The sequence below is a fragment of the Orussus abietinus genome, unplaced genomic scaffold (assembly GCF_000612105.2).
Source record: "Orussus abietinus isolate OABI.00-Male unplaced genomic scaffold, Oabi_2.0 scaffold249, whole genome shotgun sequence".
NCBI classification, from domain to species: Eukaryota; Metazoa; Arthropoda; class Insecta; order Hymenoptera; family Orussidae; genus Orussus; species Orussus abietinus.
Window position 1 is genome coordinate 56152 of NW_019394417.1, and position 20053 is coordinate 76204.

General features: G+C 41.3%; 1 protein-coding gene across 1 annotated transcript in view; it reads left to right on the forward strand.

Moving 5' to 3' along the window:
* LOC105695921 (serine/threonine-protein kinase Genghis Khan) overlaps nt 1-20053 on the forward strand; it is a 111619-nt gene that overhangs the window by 24130 nt on the left and 67436 nt on the right. Inside the window, exon 2 of the mRNA XM_023432243.1 lies at nt 2936-3099. Coding sequence (XP_023288011.1) covers nt 2959-3099 — 141 coding nt within the window. The 5' untranslated portion in view covers nt 2936-2958. The remainder of the gene's footprint in view (nt 1-2935; nt 3100-20053) is intronic.

A 20053-nucleotide genomic window follows, 5' to 3' on the forward strand; every position in this document is an offset into this window, starting at 1 on the left:
TGTACCATATGAGTCTAGTATTCGTTGGCTTCTTCTATTCGACACCCTTCGACATCTGTCGGATTTAGTTCAAACTAAATTTTCTCTCTGACACCTCATGGACTACACATTACCACCATGTTAGTATGGATGCTCATAAAACACTTCTTTTGCCTTTATTACATTCAGGTATCGAACACCCTTAAGGAATCATTTGCGGCCTAAACTTCTTAGCGCAACCCTATACCTTTTCTCGGATATTTTACCAAATAAAAATCACCTCAGATGTTGATGGGTAGTGACGACGCGACGCCGACCAAATCCGTCAAGACTATTTCTCTCTGTGATACATACTAAAGTGTTACAAGGCGTTGAAAGTTAGTTGAGAGCAGAACAGTACAAAAATCGAAGTCAAAAATGTCTCTCAACGTTCTGACACATTTTGAAATGCATCACGACGACAGTCATGATGACTTGAATCGGCGTCGCAATCATACGACTATAATAGTCGCATATGATGTACAAAATGCGTACATATAAGCAATGCGCATACGCACACCGTCCATTTTTAATTCTCATTCGACTCAATTTCCAGGAAAAAACGTAGGTAGCAAACTACGCTAAGGGACCAACTTCTACTAATACGGTAGTGTCCACTCCCTGATCATGTCCAAACGCGCGTTTCTCGATTACCAGAGTATCCTAAATTGTTGTAAAGTGGTCCTAGGACATTTGTTTCTCACATTGGAGGCCAAACTTTACTAACGTGGTAGTGTCCACCTCCTAATTACATTCAAATGCACGTTTCCCGACTATTAAAGTATCCTAAATTGTTGCACAGATGTTTCTCACATCGGAACTTTTAACAATTGTATATTGATCGAAGCGCGAGAGTGCGGCGTCCATTTTGTTTTTAGCCTAGACAAGTCAAAAACAATTTTTTCCAAAATCTGAATCTTGAAAACATCGTGATATTTCAGGTGTTCACATGCCATATGCTAAAATTTCAGCTACTTCAGTTAAATACCCTTCGAAAAAGGTGTCTTGTTCGAATCAACCGATTCGAGGCGGGTTTTATTTTATCTTAAGAACGAATTTATGTAATTTCTTTATAAAATATTATGAAGAAGCAAACTGCAGTCGCATACAAATGCATCCTTATCAAGTGGATCGACAACTCTTAAGGTGAAGTGAAACACGTCGAGGAACTTGGTCGACGTCGATAAAGAAGATTTTTCTAAATGCCTACGCTGTCGACGTTCGTTTTTATATCGACAGCTGTGTCGAATTATATTGGGTATTGTACCAAATGGCATACTCCACCTGTCGTTTTCGTACAATATATATCAAGAAATCGAAGTAAAATTCCAGAAATCCTCTGGATTCATGCTTTCTGGGGTCCTAATTGACTGCAGAGGGACCCCCTGCGCTATCTGTGATTTCCAGGTCAATTAAATCTTCACTCCGAGACCTCGTATTACCATCGTTTTGGCATAGAAGCGCATACAACACTTTTTTTACCTTTATCCCGTTCAAATGCGAGTTTATCGATTACCAGAGTGTTCTAAATTGCCGTAAAATTGTCTTGACCCTTTCGATTCTCATATCAGAGCCTTCGATAATAGTATATCGATCGAAATATGAGAGCTCGACGCCATTTTGGTTTTGGTCTGGGCTGAGTTAAAAAATTTTTTTGAAAAATCCAAATTTTCAATGTGTCAGGACAATTCTTAGATGATCATGAGTCATGTGTCAAAGTTTCGGACAGTTTGGTCCAATACCCTTAAAAAAAAGTGTTGTATTCAAATCGACTGATTTGAAGGGTGTTTCACTTCACCTTAAAGGAATAGACTGGTATAATAGAACCATTCCGAATTACAGAAATTGACCAAAAGTGTAGTGTTGCTTGACAATAGTGACGTTAACATACCCCTATTATAGGGCTATTTAGTGCACGAACAGAAACCCAGAGACGAAACCGAAAAGTATAACTTCAAAAATTCAGCTGCTAAATATTTTTTTATCTCGAGTTTAGAAGAACTATGTAAGATATTTCTCTGATGATGTAGTGTTACAGGATTATATTATGCTCCAGTTGCGAAATAATATTATTAAATTACAAGCATTGGTTTACAATCAACTTGTTCGGCTGAGATACAATGATGTGTTTCAACATATATGGTACAAGAACGGATTTTTAGATAGGAGACTGAGAGAACTTGAAAATACAGTAGAATTCGCAATCGAAGAAAATACAAAAATAAGATGTTTGTATTGTTATAATATATAAATTGTCACGTGTTCACAATACAAAATGCCACTATATTTGAAATCTTCATTTCACAAGGGGTAAAAAATTATGACATCATCGGTTAAGTGCATCCTCGTCTTATGCAGAATTTAAGCTGAATTTCATTTAAAACTACAAATACTAATTTCTCGAAATAAAAAAAATTATTTTTTAACTCAACTTTCAAATGCGATTTCGATTCCTTGAACTTAATTTAAACAGCTACAAAAAAACACGTCTCTTGTTATCTATGTACTATCACATATATCAAAACGAAAAATATCGGAAATGGGCAGTTGAAAAACATGATTTGTTATATGAAGATGTAATGTGATGAATAAACAGAACGATGAACATTTTAAGTTCATACGACGTTTAATATTCTTAAATGTACAAATGTTCATACTTCGTTTCAATAAAAAAAACACTGATGCCGAAAGCATGAAGTAAACTTAAGAAATTAAAGAACCTTTTCAAAAAACCATCGGAATCGTTTGTAAGTGAAGCCTCCCCAAGAATAACAGTGTGAAATGCAAATAATCGCAAATTAAATTATTAATAAAATATTAGTAACGTAGGAAGCTCCGTGTTTGAGTGACAATTTGCTTAGCAACCGATCACCAGCAAGTATATAACTAATGTGCATTGGTTTTCCTTTCATTTCAGTTTTAGAACGTCCTACTTCTCAAATGTCCTACCTTGAACATTTTTTAAAAGAAACGGCAAGTACCACACGTCATGGTAGTGTGGACAGCGTCGAAGGCGACATCGAGGACAACCGTGCACCGAGTATCGCAAGCAGCAAAAGTAATTTATCCGAGTTCAGCATCGTGAGTATTTTCCTAATTGATTTAGCGCTGTTTGATTATTATTATCAAAGTTATAAGACGCCACGGTCTGTCTTAAATATAGTACCTAACGTTTAGGAAAACAGCCGGTAATTATGATAATTTGAACTTGGGAGTGATCAATACGTCACTGTGTTTGCATATCTTGCTCGGCAAACCTCGAGGATGACTTATGAACTCGTGTTTCGTCGAGCCAGTACACCGTGGGTCAAACTACCGATCTAACGTCCACAAAGTCAGGATTGACCTACCATTATTTCTTGACGCAAGTATGCGAGATGTACTGTTTATAAACATTACTTTATGATCAAAAGAACTTAGTTTTAAAAGCATTATTATTCCAACACAGAAAAAATTGATGGAACTCAAAAAGCGGATACTAACAAAACAATACTTTTCAGATTTTAAGTATTCCTAACTTAAATATTTTTTATTGACCTTTCTAAATGTTAAGAACTATCTAAGGCCAACACTTCATATGTGGTTCCGCAACTTCAGATAAGGTGGTACAATCCTGTGGAGGCTATACATTCGACATTGCACTAATTAGAACATTATTAATATTTGAATACTTTATATTGTACAACATCGATGGTTTTTACATTATTACACTTTTTTACATAATCACCTGGCGCATTCAGGATGAACTTTTTTGATTCTCCTGCAAACTTCGGGTGATATTATTGATCAAATGATTTCTGTTAAGATGAAATGAAACACGTCGAGAAATTTGATCGACACCGTTAAAAAGGATGCTTCTAAATACCTACGTAACCGACGTTCGTATTTGTATTTACAGCTTTTTCGAATTATACTAGTTATCGTACTAAATAACATGCTCCATATGTCGTTTCCGTACAATAGTTATAAAGAAATCGAAGTAAAACTACATAAATCCCCTGGATTCACGATTTTTGTTCATTGTTTGTCACAATTGACTGTAGATATGGGATATTGCGTCATCTTAATGGTGAATTTATGCCATATGTTCGTGTCTGGTAGGGATAGCGAATACTCGGGTTAACAACGAATACAGCGTTTTATTTTACTACGAGATACACGCGTACTCAATTTCTCGCAGATGCCAACTTCCGGTTCAGTCTTTGTTAAAGAAGAAGTCCCTAGTTACTAGTTATTTATTAACTAGCGCCTTAAGCGCTCCTCGCGGGAGGCCCGAAAGTTGGCGGAGGAGCAGCCTTTTTCAGTGATCGCAACGCCGCGGTACGGGCATCGCTGGAAGCGGTGGCGAAGCGACCCCATAGAGTGCCACCCTACGCCATCTGTCATTTTAGCGTCAACCAAATTTTCTCTCCGAGATCTCGTATTACCTTCGGTTCAACATTGAAGCACATAGGACACTTTTTCTGCCTTTATTCCGTTCAAATGAGAGTTTCTAGCTTACTGGAATATTTTAAATCGTTATACAATTGTCCTGTCACTTTTATTTTTCATATTAGAGCCTTCAATAATTGTATATCGACCGAAATATGAAAGCTCAATGCCATTTTGGCTCCGGTCTAGGCTAAGTAAAAATAATTTTGTTCGAACATCCAAATTTTGAAAGTGCCAGGACAATTCTTAAGTGATCACGAGTCATATGTCAAAGGTTCAGACAGTTAGGTCCTATAGCCTTAAAAAAAGGCTTATTCGAATCGACTAATTTGATGGAGGTTTCACTTTACCTTAATCACATAAAAGATCAACACCTTTGGTGTTAAAAAACCTGATGCCAAATATACCTACGTTCAAATTCATTCACATAAAACCTACTCTTAAGAAACTGGCTCATGAACTAAATATCGTATGACAAAAATAAATAAAATCGTTGCAATTAAAAAAGAATGCCGCTAATTTACATGAAATTGATATCATTCCATCATTCATTAGAGAAAGCAATGAAATCAATTACTTTTCCCAAATACGTTAATTAATTTTTATGACCGCAAAATGATAGTCAATTCAGTTTATTTCTACCATAATTAAAATAATAACAATTAATTTCACAAACGTAATCAAATCAATATCACATACAATGTACCAAATCTAAATAAAATGGATGGGTGGTACGTACTTGTCCCCCCACAAGAGTAATAAATCCTTTTATCGCATGTATGTGTACCGCTTCTTTAACGCAAAAATTTAAAAAAATTTTAAATGAAACCGTTTTGGCGAGTCTCACTACACGTTTACCTGCAATTTCGCAATAAATGCTTGCAGAAAAATTATCGACAATTCCAGCGCAGTTGGGCTCGCAAAAACTTTCTCATTTTTAATTTGTATTTTATTTTTTCATTTAAGAAGCGGTATACATATGTCATAAAAGGAACCGGTTTTATTACTTTCGTGAAAGGATAAGTACTGTGGTGGTCTGGATTTATTCCGTGCTTCTGCAACGGGATGAATGCTTCGTGGGTTTGACCCTCACGATTTCTGAGAACTGAATTTAATTTAATTTAGAAGGATTTTCTAAATTGGCGAGAGGGTATGGAGAACGTTACGCAATCGAACAGCTGTAGCGCGTCAATATTGTGACTTTCGGGTGGCCTATCGACCGAATACCGGTTCAAGCGAGTTTTTCTGCGATGAGATGTCTCGGCGTCGGACCATTTCGTATGAATTTTGCTATTTAATATTCTCAGAATATTCTGCAATTTTAGGTCTCTTTTATTCAATTAGGTGCAATTCTAATTAGATTAAAGGCGTTTCCGTGACTTATAGCACGAGTGAGAAGAAAAGGAAGCATGAAAAATGACTCTCAAGTGGAACGGCTTATTCCATTAACGGTGCCTTCTATTTAGTCATCATGGAATCGAAAGGATTGGGTTCGTAGATAGTGGTTGATTGGCTTAAACTTTGGATAAATTAATTGTGGAAGGACGTTACTGCCTAATGCCGAGCCTAAGCTTTTATCCCTCTCGTCCTCTAATTCGCGTCGGAGATATGTTTCTGAGCTAAGGGACTAACAATTGTTAATGTAGGTGAGAACGTGTTCTCTTTTTGAAACTCGATTGGAGAAAATCCTAAATATGATAAGAACAGCTGATCAGTCTGAATCTGAATTGGTATTCGTTTTTACCGAACTATTTCTAACCATAAGCCCGCGGACTAAGTCTTGCCGCAAAACTAAAGTTCTTCCTGGAGCCTTGCTCTACAGGGGTTAGTAAAACCTATCCTAGATTATCCAGTCGCGGATATTGACTGGTTTAGGACCGATATGAGGTTCAGAGGTATTCGCGCTTTTATCGCAATGACAAAATACGAAAGGAGATGGTTAGGAAATTATGTTGAAGGAAAGGAGTGATAAGGAGGCGGGATGGTGGCTGTGCCAACCCGTTGGAATTAAGGTTCTGAAAGTAAGCACTCAGGAGCATTCGTCCTGTTCCAGTATTTCAAATCCAACCCCGAGTATTGAGGCGCATTGCTCCGTACTCCGAGGTATTAAATCGAATACTGAAACTCGTTGTCTTTCAATCAGAATCCAGAGTACAAGTATAAATCACGGTGCTTCATGATTAGAAATCCAAAATCGAAGTGGTGTCCGCGGTCTCCGCGCTTGCGGTCCGAGGTTCCTTCTCCTAAAAGCGAATCTATACGGTGCCAGTAACTCATAGAAATCACTAAAACTCAGTATTACTCTTCTTGGGTAAACTGCTACTCCAATAGTGGAGTGGAGTACTCGCCTAAGTTCCAGTGCGAGTTGAGTGAATAGAAAGTAATCCTATTTCTTGGCGCGAGTTGTAACTCCCACCACATGTTTCACTCTACTGTCTTGTATACCAGACACCTGTAGACACATTTTCGAGGGCTGCGTACAAGTTGCAAAAGCAAATTAAAACAATTTTGTGTTGAAATGGCCCAAAGATGAACAGAAGACCCCACGTTGACATTTGTTGAATTGTATCGAGGGGAAGAATGCGTCTGGATTCGAAACTACAACAGAACAAGAATAGAGAATAGAGTATAGCTCTTCACCCTACACGTTCAATTACTGTTTAATCATTTTGTTCATAAAATGTTTAAAATTCCGTCGCCCCTTCGACATTTTTGGATTATAGCACATGCTTTTCTACTTACTGTTATGCAAGTACCAGAAGGCTGGGCAAACACTACTATCTTCTAAAGCATTCGCTTCTTGCACTCGGTGCTAGTGACTCGTACGAGTTACCGGCACCATGTAAATTCGCCTGAAGGCCTCCATACTTTCTCCCAAGCACTGTCGCGCATGCTCGAGTTGGGTAGAATTCATGGTCACAGTACAGGGCGCACATTCCTCATCTGACTCGTTACAGTACCACTCATCTATTTTATTTAGATTTAGTATTTTGTATGTGTCATTGATTTGAGTACATATGTGAAATTAATAGTTATTATCTTAATTATGGTACAAACAAACTGAATTGACTTTACCTTTTTGCAGTCAAAGGAATCAATTAACGTATTTAGGAAAAGTAATTGATTTCATTGCTTTCTCTGACGAATGATGGAATGTTACTATTTTCGTACAAATGAGCGGTATTCTTTTTTAATCCTACCGATTTTATTTATTTTTATCATGCGATCTGTAGTTTATGAGCCAGTTACTTAAAAGTACGGTTTATGAGAAAGCGAATTTGAATGTAGCAGGTATATAAGCTTAAATTCGCTGTTTGCTCATAGATTGCGTTAGTGAGCATATTAAGTTACTACTGACACGCCATACTTTTCTTTTGTATGAGTTTGACATCTGTCAACAATAATCAGTGCACATCATCAGCAATTTCATACAACTACATTTTTTCCTTTGGTAATCGCATCTAGTTTTTTGACAGAAAAAGAGCATATGCGGGAAGCTCTGCTTTTTGCTTCAATTTGAAGAAATCGGCAGCCGAATCGCATCGAATGCTTGTGGAGGCCTAAAGCGACAGTGCTTTATCGGAAACAACATGCATAGATTGGTTTCTTCGGTTCAAAGACGACAATTTTGACCTGAGCGACAAGAAGCGTGAAAATCGGCCCAGGAAGGTGGAGAACCACAAATTGCAAGCTCTTTTGGACGAGGACGATACCCAATCGCAAAAAATGCTTGCCGAGCAATTGAATGTTACTCAACCAGGCATTTCCGTGCTCCTGCGTGCCATGAGAAAGGTTCATAAGATCGGGAAATGGGTGTCGCATGAATTCACCGATAGGCCGATGGAGCAACACCAAAATGCATGCGGAAATCTTGCTCACCAAACAAAAAAGAAAGTCGTTCCTGCATCGGATTGTCACTGGCGATGAAAAGTGGATATTTTTCGAGAATCGTAAACGCAAGAAATCGTGGGTTGATCCCGACCCAACATCAAAATCTTCCGCAAAACCAAATCGCTTCGGACGAAAGACAATGCTGTGCGTTTGGTGGGATCAGCAGGGTATCGTCTACTATGAGCTGTTGAAACTTGGTGAAACTGTCAATGCCAACCGCTAGCACCAACAACTGATCCAATTGCACCGTGCTCTGCGTGAAAATAGGCCGGATTATCAGCAAAGACATGACAAGCTAATTTTCCTCCACGACAACGCTCCATCGCACATGTCAAAAATGGTCCGAAACTACTTGGAGGCACTCAACTGGCAGGTGCTACCCCATGCCACTTATTCACCGAACCTGGCCCCTTCCGCCTACCACCTGTTTTCGATGATGGGCCCCGCGCTCGCTGAGCAACACTTCGATTCTTACGAATACGTCCGACAATGGCTTGATGAGTGGTTTGCCTTGAAAGAGAAGGCATTTTTTTGGCGTGGTGCCCACAAATCGCCCGAGAGATGGGACAAATGTGTAGATAGCGATTCAATTTTATTTTCCATATAACACTCAACGCACGTATTTGACAAAAGTAACTGATTTCATTGTTTTCCTGCAATTAATCGCCACTATATGGATATGATTGCAAAATAGACTTTTCTATTAGGATGTATTTGGGGCAAGTTTTTCTACACCGACGGTGTTTTTATGGCGATGTTATTCATCATAATATTTTCAAAACAGTTTATTAATTTGTAATTAAGTATAGCCTTTTTGCGGCTTCCATTCCTCTCACGAAATTCCAATTTTCCTTTTCTTTAATCGTAAAAGAAGGCGCGGAGCCTTTGTGCGGCTTCCCTTCCTCTCATGGAATTCCAACACCCTTTTATCCTTTTCAAACGTAACACAATCCATAATGTGGAATATACGTAAATTATTCGTCTAAATTAGGTCCATAGGTATAGCAAATGTATATCGTCTATTATCCACCTAAAAAAATATTTAAAGCATATATATATTGTAATGGTATGCAGTTTTGACCGTGCCTATGCACCGAAAAACAGCATCCTTCGAGAGTTCGAGCCTCACAATTCTTGAGACCGAAATTAATTAAATTTCAAAAATAGGAAAGAAAAAGAGACTGGCGAGAGAGCGAGGAGAACATTTCACGAGCGATCAGCTGAGCTTGTCAATATTTCGAATTTCGGAAGGCCTGTCCGCGAGAACCGGTTCGAGCGAGTTTTTCTAAGGCTAAGCGCTCCGGCGCCGTCCCGTCTGAGTGAAATTCGGCGATTTAAATTTCCTAGAAAATGCTCGAATTTCCGTCCCCTTTAATTAAAAGTCGGTGCAGTCCTAAGTGGATTAAAGGGGTTTTCCCTGACTCACGCGTTTAGATACGAAAGGGAAAGGAAAGGAAAGGAAATGATCCTCAGTGAGAACGACTTACTCCATTATCGGTGCGTTCTATTCGTTCATCATAGAATCGACATGGAATATGGCAACATGGGATGTAGAGGTTATGTGGAACGGGTAGTTTGGGATAGAATTCAAATAGGAATTAACAACCGTCTACGCGACCTCCGCGTTCCCCTTTCCCACGTGTCTAGTTCTTACCGACGCGTTGGAATTACAATCTAGCCGTTGGTGGGATTGGAATGCAATGTTGTTAATTAACAAAGTGTATGAGAATTTGGAACCTAATTCGGGTGGCTGATCAGCTCTAATTGAAACAATGTACTCAAAATTGGTTTCGCGGACTAAAGTCGACCACGGATCTATGTTTCATCCGGAGTTAATTCTTCCGGGTTTTAGTGTCACTTAAATTATGTTATCCAGCCTCGGATATTGGCTGGGTTAAGGTTTTGAGGATTAGGAATTCTGCTGTTAATCGCAACGTGCGATTTTGAAGATAAAAGTGTAGGATTTTGTAGGCAGGATTTTGAGAAAATAGGATGTGGGTGTGGTCGCTATGCCAGGCCCACTGGAACACGGACCTGAAAATAATCAAATCAAACTCATTCGTTCTTATTGAGAGTTTTGTCCGTACTCGAATCGAGAGCGGCAATATTCGGTCATCGAGTTTGGGATGGAACTCTACAAAACGACTTCTCGTCCAGAGAACTGTCCGGCTCGGATCGAGAGCGGCAATACTCGGTCACCTAGGGACGCACAGTTCCTCAACAAGGTTATTCCGCGGTTTTCGAATACTTCGAAAAGGAAACCCGACTTTACGTGCGCTCGCGTATTTCCGGTTTTGTCCTACACTCTGAGAGAATGACTTTTCCCGATGTGATCGCGTTCGCGGTTCTGATCTAAGAGAGAAAAGTCGTTGATCGATATGCGATCGATATCCCAGACTTAGTGTCTTCTCTCGCGATGCTCCGCGCTCGTGAGCCGCGCTTCCCTCTCCCGAGGCCTCCCTACTCTTACGCCATCCTAATTCCGCATGTCCTACGTATGCCGAAATAATGGCCATAGTACAGTCTCGCGCACTCATAATTTGGACCCGTTACAATATATATATATATTGTAGATGAAAATTAAATATCCACTATTGATCTAAAAATATCTACTTATTACTTGACGCACACAAAATATATAATCCCTCTAGTAGACATCTACCAAAGATTAATCAACATCGGTAAAAATACGTTTAGACAAATGAAATGATACCTCATGTAACCTAACATTTTTCATGCATACCTAATGTTTATATCTTAATTCCAACTTGATAAAACTGTTAATTTTGTCCATACTCTGATTTTTTATTTACTTCCTCTTTGGCTAGTGACCATACATCATGATTTTTACCACTGTGTAAATTGTGATGTATTACCAGACGACCGTATAAAGTATAATATACTTATAGTGTACGTACAGATTAGGACATAAGTATAGAAAACATACATTATTTATGGTATGCATAATAAAACTATCCCGTGAATATTGTAATGGTATGCAGTTTTGTCGGTGCCTATGCACCTAGAAACTACATCCGTCGAGGGTTCGAGCCTCACGACTCCTGAGACCGAAATTAATTAAATTTTAAAGATAAGAAAAGAAAAGAGACTGGCGAGAGAGCGAGGAGAGCGTTTACGAACGATCAGCTGAGCGCGTCAATATTGTGGATTTCGGGAGGCCTGTCCGCGAGAACCGGTTCGAGCGAGTTTTTCTAATGATAAGCGCTCGGGCGCCGTCCCGTCTAAGTGGAATTCGGCGATTTAAATTTCCGGGAAAATGCTCGGATTTTCGGCACCTTTGATTTTCAGCCGATGCAGTCCTAATTGGATTAAAGGGATTTTCCCTGAGTCATGCGTTGAACTCGAAAAGGAAAGGATAGGAAAGGAATTGATCCTCAGTAAGAACGACTTATTCCATTATCGGTGCGTTCTATTCGTTCATCATAGAATCGACATGGAATATGGCAACATGGGATGTAAAGGTTATGTGGAACGGGTGGTTTGGGGTAGAATTCAAATAGGAATTAACAACCGTCTACGCGACCTCCGCGTCCCCTTTCCCCACGTGTTGACTTCTTACTGACGCGTTTGAGTTAAAATCTAACTGTTGGTGGGATTGGAAAACGACGTTGTTTATTAACAACGCTTATGAGAAACGAACATCTAATTCGGGTGGCTGATCAGCCTTACTTGAAAGAATGCGCTTAAAAATGGGTTTCGCGGACTAAAGTCGACCACGGATTTATGTTTCATCCGGAGTTAATTTCTCCGGGTTTTAGTATCACTTAAATTAGGTTATCCAGCCGCGAATATTGGCTGGGTTAAGGCTTTGAGGATTTGGAATTCTGCCATCAATCGCAACGTGCGATTTTGAAGATGAATGTGAAGGATTATAAGAGACAGGACTTTAAGAAAGAGGATGTGGGTGTGGTCGCTATACCAGACCCACTGGAACACGGACCTGAAAATAACCAAATCAAACGCATTCACCCTTATTAAGAGTTTTCTCCGTAATCGAATCGTGAGCGGCAATGCTCGGTCATCGAAATCGGGACAAAATTCTAAAGGGCGACTTCTCGCCAGCGCACTGTCCGGCTCGGATCGTGGATGGCAATGCCCGGTCACCGAGGAACGCACAGCTGCTTAACAAGGTGGTTTGCCAGAACTCCGAATTCTAATTCTCAACGTTTGTTTTAGTCGCGGTCGCGGGAACCCGATAAATTCTCACAATCTATGTGACTAAAGTTGATCGACGCGCGCGCTTCCGGAGTCCTGATCTAAGAGAGCTCCCTGTCCTCGGTGCTTCGCGCTCGCGGTCTCTGGCCCCCTCTCCTCGTGGTCTCCCACTTACTCCGAATATTACAGCGCATGCTCGAGTACTAGTTTTAATGTACAGTGGCGTTCGTTAACCACTTGACCCGTTACAATATATATGTAAATCTTTTACACGCCTATATTTTCAGTACATATATCGTAGAAGTCTACATAACCTATATAAAAATCTAACCTATTCGAAAACCTTAAATCGATAGTTTATATTCAGATTAATAGTTTATATTGAGCTTTCACAGACTTATAAAAATGGAGTTGCACTAAAAAATTGCGCACGTTTAAATAAAATATCTTCGAATAATATTCTTAAAATTCGTGCACTTGTAGTACATAAGGTTGTAGTTGTTACGTAGACACCCTCCGTACCCTAACGTAGGGAAACCCCATTTTCCGATCACCAGAGCTTGCCATGGAAATCCGAATACAGAAACGCGATTAGTAAACTCTTCCGAAAGGATCCAACAAGTTCACCGACCAAACGGCTCCAAAATTCATCGATCGACCCGGGGCGAACAACCTGAGAACTACGCAACGCATCAGCACAACCCAGAAACGCCACCCTTACCTGGGCCCTAGGAATCCCCCACCAATTGGAACACCCTGCTAATAAAACCAGCAGTCGGATCAAAACGACATGTCAGTCATAGTGTCAGAAGTCACACGTCTTTAGTCAAGTGTCATATCACCGGCCATCCTCAACTTCGAGTGGAGCTCCTGGTCCCCGGTACTCCGTTTCTAGCGAGTCAGACACCGAAACTGCCGGACTCCCTGTCGAGGACCACTACCCTGAGAGCTGCAGTAGTGCTACCCGGTATTCCAGCGATCCAACCACCGATTCAGCACCAGACGGCGGCACTGCTTCTTCCATTGGGCGGGGAGGCTTCTAGGAGACCTCCAACCCTAGGACACGCCACGGGACGAAGGTGTTCACGCACAGTCATCCGGCTGGGTCGATTAAAAGAGACTGTCACCGAATCCGGCCGCTGATCAAGCCAGGTAGAGGATCCTTCGCAAGCTCAACTCATCCTCATTTCATTCTAGATTATTTCTTAACCCCTCATTTCCGACTGAATTCTAACCATTATCGCTATTTCCATGCCCTGCTCCGGTCAACCGGATAGATTAAGAATCCATCAACTTCCGTTAAATAGCTGAGCTCGAAATCTCAGCATCGCGAGACAGAATCACGTGTAGACCGCTATTAAGCAGTAAAGAATTCCCACATCAGCACTCCGGCACCCAGAAACCTACCGCCGCTAAAGCGCACTATCGCGACACTCGAACCGCCGCGACGCGTAAGTATAATAACCCAGAGAAAATTAGGTCAAAGCACCTTGGGTGCTCTCCCAACTGATTGCAATTTAGACCTCACGGACGAATAAATGCAGCTATCATAATACACTAGCCACATTGCCATTCGTTCGCACACCTTTTTTATCCTCACTCCCCTAGATCTCACCAGAGGAATTGATCTAGCCGCTCGGATCAATCTCCTCACAAAATTAGAATACTCGTTACGCGCAAGATTCGGGTAATCTCTATCCGAATCACCCCGACCTCGCATTCGCTCGGCCGTCCCGTAACATACTAAAACTATGAGTTTAGTATCTTGAAAGTGAATCGGTATACATTTATTATACACTTTCAAATAAAAAGATGATTTAATAACATACTGTTACAAGTTTTTAAATGACTTCATTTTACAATCACTTACGATTTTTTTTTTTAAGATTAAGTTTACAACAAGATGCAATAAGTATCATTAGCACCGATCGAGAAGTACCGGAGCGGTCTTCATCAGTCCAAAAAATATCTACTCCTTCATAGATTTTGGTAACATCACGGTTAGCGTTTTTGCTTCCTACCCGTGAATCCCGGGTTCAAATCCTGACAATTGGAAACAATTTTTCTTTGTCAAAAACAGCAGGATTTGTCTGCATAACTGTACTTAACAAATTCCCATACAGGCTCTACTCAAAAAGTGATATGAATTTAATTTTTTTTTTTTAATATATATAAATATCTGTAGATCCTATATTGTAGATATCTACGATATGTATTACGACGGGAATTCCTATCCCTGACCGTCAAATCGTCATACGCCCGGTTTGTGATCTCGAATATGAATTGGGTCTCAAGCTCGATCATCGGCTCTCCCTGGAGCCCAATTTATTTAAGGTCGCCAGGTGCGCATGCGTACTTCGAGATCTCGGTACCCAGTAGCAAGCAAGCCGACTCGGCCCGTTAGACGGGGCTCATCCGGGTGTATCCGACCAGCCACTCAGCCCCGCGAGGACCTTAAGGTTGGAGCCGTGCGATTGGTGGAGGTGGCGGAAGGTGGAGAAGGACCTTAGGTACTTCTACTGCACGGCTTCCGTTTCGCTTTCTGACCGCGCACGGCAGAGCCAACTGTCAGGGAACCGAAATTATACCACCTCCGGAGAATTAATAAATCGACATCTTTAATTTACGTACTGCGATTATCACTTCACCCAGGCCCTATCCCCGGGAGTCGAACTCTCCGAGCGGACTATTGTCGCGAGAGGAGACCCGAACTTAGACCTCGGCACGCGATACCGCCACCTAATCCACGTGCATCATGTCTATCGTTACAGCTTCTGAGTTACTATACAAAAAAAATTTATTTATCTTATATGGATTACTATTTTTTTAATTACCTAAATGATAACACTAATGGTATATTATCATTTGAAATAATTATTACTTTTTTTTTTTAGAGGAAAAATCTTCAAAAGGTTCCCTGTGCTGGTGTTCGAGCGCACAGGGATATGTGGAATTTTTATCCACTAAAACACCTCCCTCTTGCACTTCCATGAGCGCTTCGGAACCGCGTTAAGCATTATTTCGGAGCGCCACGTGTCTTGGTTCGAGCTGAGCTTATTCTTTAGCACGCCTTTCGTCTTCGTCTTTACTCTTTAGTATGCTGCAGCACATTACGTTAATGGCCTCCCAGCTCACTTCGTCCTGAAGCATTATTTCCACCATGTTTGATCTATTAATGGGTCGTCTAACTTTGGTCTCGGCTATCTGCCTTTTGTCGTTCCATCTTGAGCACTAAAATAGCGTATGTTCGGCGGTGTCACTTGAGGGACAGTAAGTGCAGGTATCATTGTCCTTCTTTCCAGTTCTCAATAGGTAGCTCCCAAAATTCCCGTACCCGCTTAGGGCCTGGATCAGGTAGTAGTTAATTTCTCCATGTCTTCTGGAGGTCCATGCTTGGAGATCCGAGATGAGCAGTTTAGTCCATGCCCCCTGAGTTGCGCTTTGCCAGCGGTTCTACCACCGTTCCCTGTTAAATATTTATGTGTCGCTATCCGCTCCATGGTTGTAATGCCGTTCTTTAGCTAGCAGGTCAATTGGCGGGACTGAAGCGATGACTTGCAGAGCCATGGTCGATACTGTGCGGTACGCACAGCAAACCCTTATTAGCGCGCTCCATTGAGTCTTCAGCAAACGTTTTCTGAGTTTGTCTGTTTTGAGGGCTTCAGCCCATACAGGGGCAGCATACAGTAGAATGGAGGTTACCACCGTATTCAGTAATCTCCGGATACAGGTTTTAGGACCACCTATTCTGGGCATTAGTTTACATGAGGTCATAGCAGATCCTTCGGCTTTTTCGGCGGCGCTATTTACGTGGTGGTTCCACGAGAGCCTATGGTCTAGGTATACTCCGAGGTATTTAATGGTGGTCTTGGCGGTCTTCGCATTGCCTAGAATATCCACTGACATCTCGCGCACGTGTTTGCTGCCGGTGAGAGCAATCACTTCTGATTTCTCAGGAGCAAGTTCCAGCTCGTTCTCTATCATCCAGACGTTGATTGCGAAAATCATCGTCTCGGCTTTAGCCACAACGCCATCCTCATTTGTGTCAATTACAACAATTAAACCATCGGCGAACGCGACCAGGCGGCAACCTGAATTGCCAAGGAGGTTCTCAAGCTCCAATATGCCGTCATATAGGACATTCCACAATAGCGGCCCAAGGACCGAGCCCTGAAGGACTCCACATGTCACTAGTCTTGTTATTTCGTCGACTAGGAGGCTCCTATCAGTAAAATAGCTCATTACGAGATGTACTAGGTATGTCGAAACTTCTCTACGTTTAAGAGACTCGACGATTGGTCGCCAGGGGGCAGTATTGAAAGCATTCTTAACATCTAGGGCGACTGCGAGACAGATTTCTCGTTGACTTCAGTTGCCCTAGTTTGTGGAGCGAGCTATACGAACTATCTCCCGTATTGCCTCTACTGTAGACCTCCCTTCTCGGAAGCCGAACTGGTTGTCGGATAATCCTCCCCGTGCATCGAGTTCTTCGTTCAGGCGTGTAACGATGATGCGTTCCAGCACCTTCGCCGATGTGTCAATAAGGCATATTGGTCTTGGTATTGACCCTATTGGCTTGCCAGGTTTTGGAACCAGAGCAAGTCTGGCGGATTTCCACTTTTGATGGATGTCTCCTGTAGACATAATATCGTTGTAGATCCTCACAAAAACCTCCGGGTGGATGCAGGCAGCGATTTTGACAGCTTCGGGTGGTACGCCGTCAGGGCCCGGTGCTTTATTTGGCTTAAGTCTTGCGGCGGCCTTTACAACCTCGTCCACTGTAATTGTGGACGGCGGTTGGAATCTAACTTTTCTCTCTCATACTGTGTTTGGTTTTGTTGGAAACAATATGTCTGCGAATTCGATCTTGCGGTCAGTAGTCATTTTTAGTTGTTCCTGACTCCGGTTCTCTCGCACGCTATGCGATAGCCGTCCTCCTAAGGGCTATCATCTACCGCCTTGACGATGCGATCCCAACATTTGCGTTTGGCGGTTTTGATGCTAACCCGCAGTTCTTTCCTGGTCTCGCGGTATGCAGTGCAGCTGGCTTCCAGTTCTTCGTTGTTTATACTGCACGATGCCTTATTTCGCGTCCATGCTTGTTTCTTGCGTAGGCAGGTTCTGCGGAGTGCCGCTATCTCCTCGTTCCACCAGTACACCGCTTTCCTGTGTGGTCTGCCAGTCCCAGTTAGTGTAGCCTGGCAAGATCTTCTAAGAGCCTCGATCATTGTGTCCGGTTCCAGATTCTCCAGCCGGCTGAACTTGAGTTGTAATATATTCTTAAGCGCCACTTCTTTGCCGGGTTTAAAGCGCCATCCTGAGGGCGCGTACACCGGTTCTTGCGTCAATCCTGCCCGGAAGAACCCCTGTTCGATATCAAAGGCTATCATGTTGTGGTCGCTCAATGTCTCGTCGTCGAGAACTCTCCAGTTGTGGATGTAGCCTACCAGTTTGGCGGATCCAAAGGTAACGTCAATGCCGCTGTGTTGGTTACCACGTGTGAAGGTGGCAGCTCTGCCGACGTTGGCCACAACAAAGTCGTGTGCCGCAAGCCAGTCAACGAGGATAGAGCCACTGATGTCCTGCACTCCTGAGCCCCAGATTGGGCTCTTCGCGTTGAAGTTCTCCGCTACTACAATGCCTTTGGAGTGTCTATAAGCATGTACATGATCCGTGAGTTCATCGAGGAACGCCTCGTACTCGGTGATAGTCGAGTTGGGGAATTTGTACCTTGACAGAATAGCCACGTCGTTGACGACGCAGCCTGCTGTGCCGTTACCCTCGCGCTGGTCACTAATGTTCTTATTATAGATACTAATGTCTGCGTCCTGTAAGGTGTCCGCTATCCAGGCGCCGTTGTTATGGGTTTGCCGCTTATTAGGCTCGCTCACTATGAACACATTTGCGTTGTACTTCTGCTAGCTGTGATAGAGGAGGTCATGGGCCTCCCTACACCGGTTTAGGTTTACTTGTAAAAAGCTAAGAGCCATATGTAGAGCTACGAACTTCCGCACCATGCTCTAGGTAGCCACCTAGAAACAATTATTACTTGATGTATCATCTATTAACATTAAAGGATCGATACCAGTAAAACATCAAACTGTAAGTGCCAATGTTCAAACAATTTAGTACTAATAGAAAGTTATAGATTAACTGCACAATTTAATATCAATACAGGTAACCCTCATACAACAGGGCATCCTATAACACTGTTTCACTCTAACACGATAAGAAAATTGCTAAAACCTTTGTAAAACACTGGACTTCTACTGCACTGGATAACATGATTTTTTTTAACATATTTAAAAACTAAATTACCTTAAGATAATGACGGGATGGAATAATAGACTAAAGTGCCTTTACATGAAAATAATATTTCTTGTTTTTTTTTTTTCGTTTTGTGTTATACATACATTTATATTTTTCGTAAAAAATAAGTTGCTTATATGGAATTAAAAAAAAATGTTTGTTTTTAATAGGTTTTCGGAACGTAATCCCCTCTTTTTGTGTTGGCTTTCAGTCTCATATAACATGGTTTCGCACAACACGGCATTTTCTAGGGACCCATCTACCGTGTTATAGGAGGGTTACCTGTACAAGCAAAGTATCTGTTTGAAACAATCTACCGGAATCCACAAAACTAAAAATGTAGATCGATGTCAAAATTATAAAATGACGATACCTGTGAAGTATCATACTAAAATTACCAATGTTAGTACATTTTGTTGTCTTCAGAGCATCCGTTTAGAAGGAATAATACCAGAAATCACCAAATAAATAACGTTCATCGATGTTGAAACTATGAAAGGACAGTACAATATCTATTGTAGTGATCAGAATTTAGATCGAGCTTTTGCAACGGAATAAATTCAGCCCTCGAGGGTTCGAGCCTCATCATTCCTGAGAACTCTATTTAATTTTGATTTTATATCAAAAGACTTTGAGACTGGCGAGAGAGTATAGAGATTGTTAAACGAGCAAATAGCTGAACGCGACAATATTGTAAGCTTAGAAAAGCCTATCGACCGAATACTGTTATACTTCGAGCGAATGTTTCTTCTATCTGGTGTTCCGGAGTCGAACCGTTTCGTACGAATTTAGCAATTAAAATCCTCAGAATATTCTACTCTTTTCGAACCGCTTTAATTCAATGAAGTGTAGTCCTAATTGGATTGAAGGCGCTTTCGTTATTTATGGCTCGAATTACAGATAAGGAAAAGATGGAAATTGACTCTCAGTAAGAACGTCTCATTCCATCAACGGGTTGCTCTATTTATTCATCATAGAATCGAAAGGATTTAGATTCATGGATCGTAGGTTATACGGATAAATTTATGGATGAATTAGATATGGAAGAACGTTAATACCTGATGCTGTGCCTAACTTCTTTCCCACCCCCTTTGCCTAATTCACGATTATAAATTTGTTTCGGGATGAAGGCTAGTAGTCGCTCGTGGAATTAAATATAAGTACCTTTATTGGGACTCGAATTTGAGAATCTCTAACCTGACTCGGGATTACTGGTCAGCTTAAAACT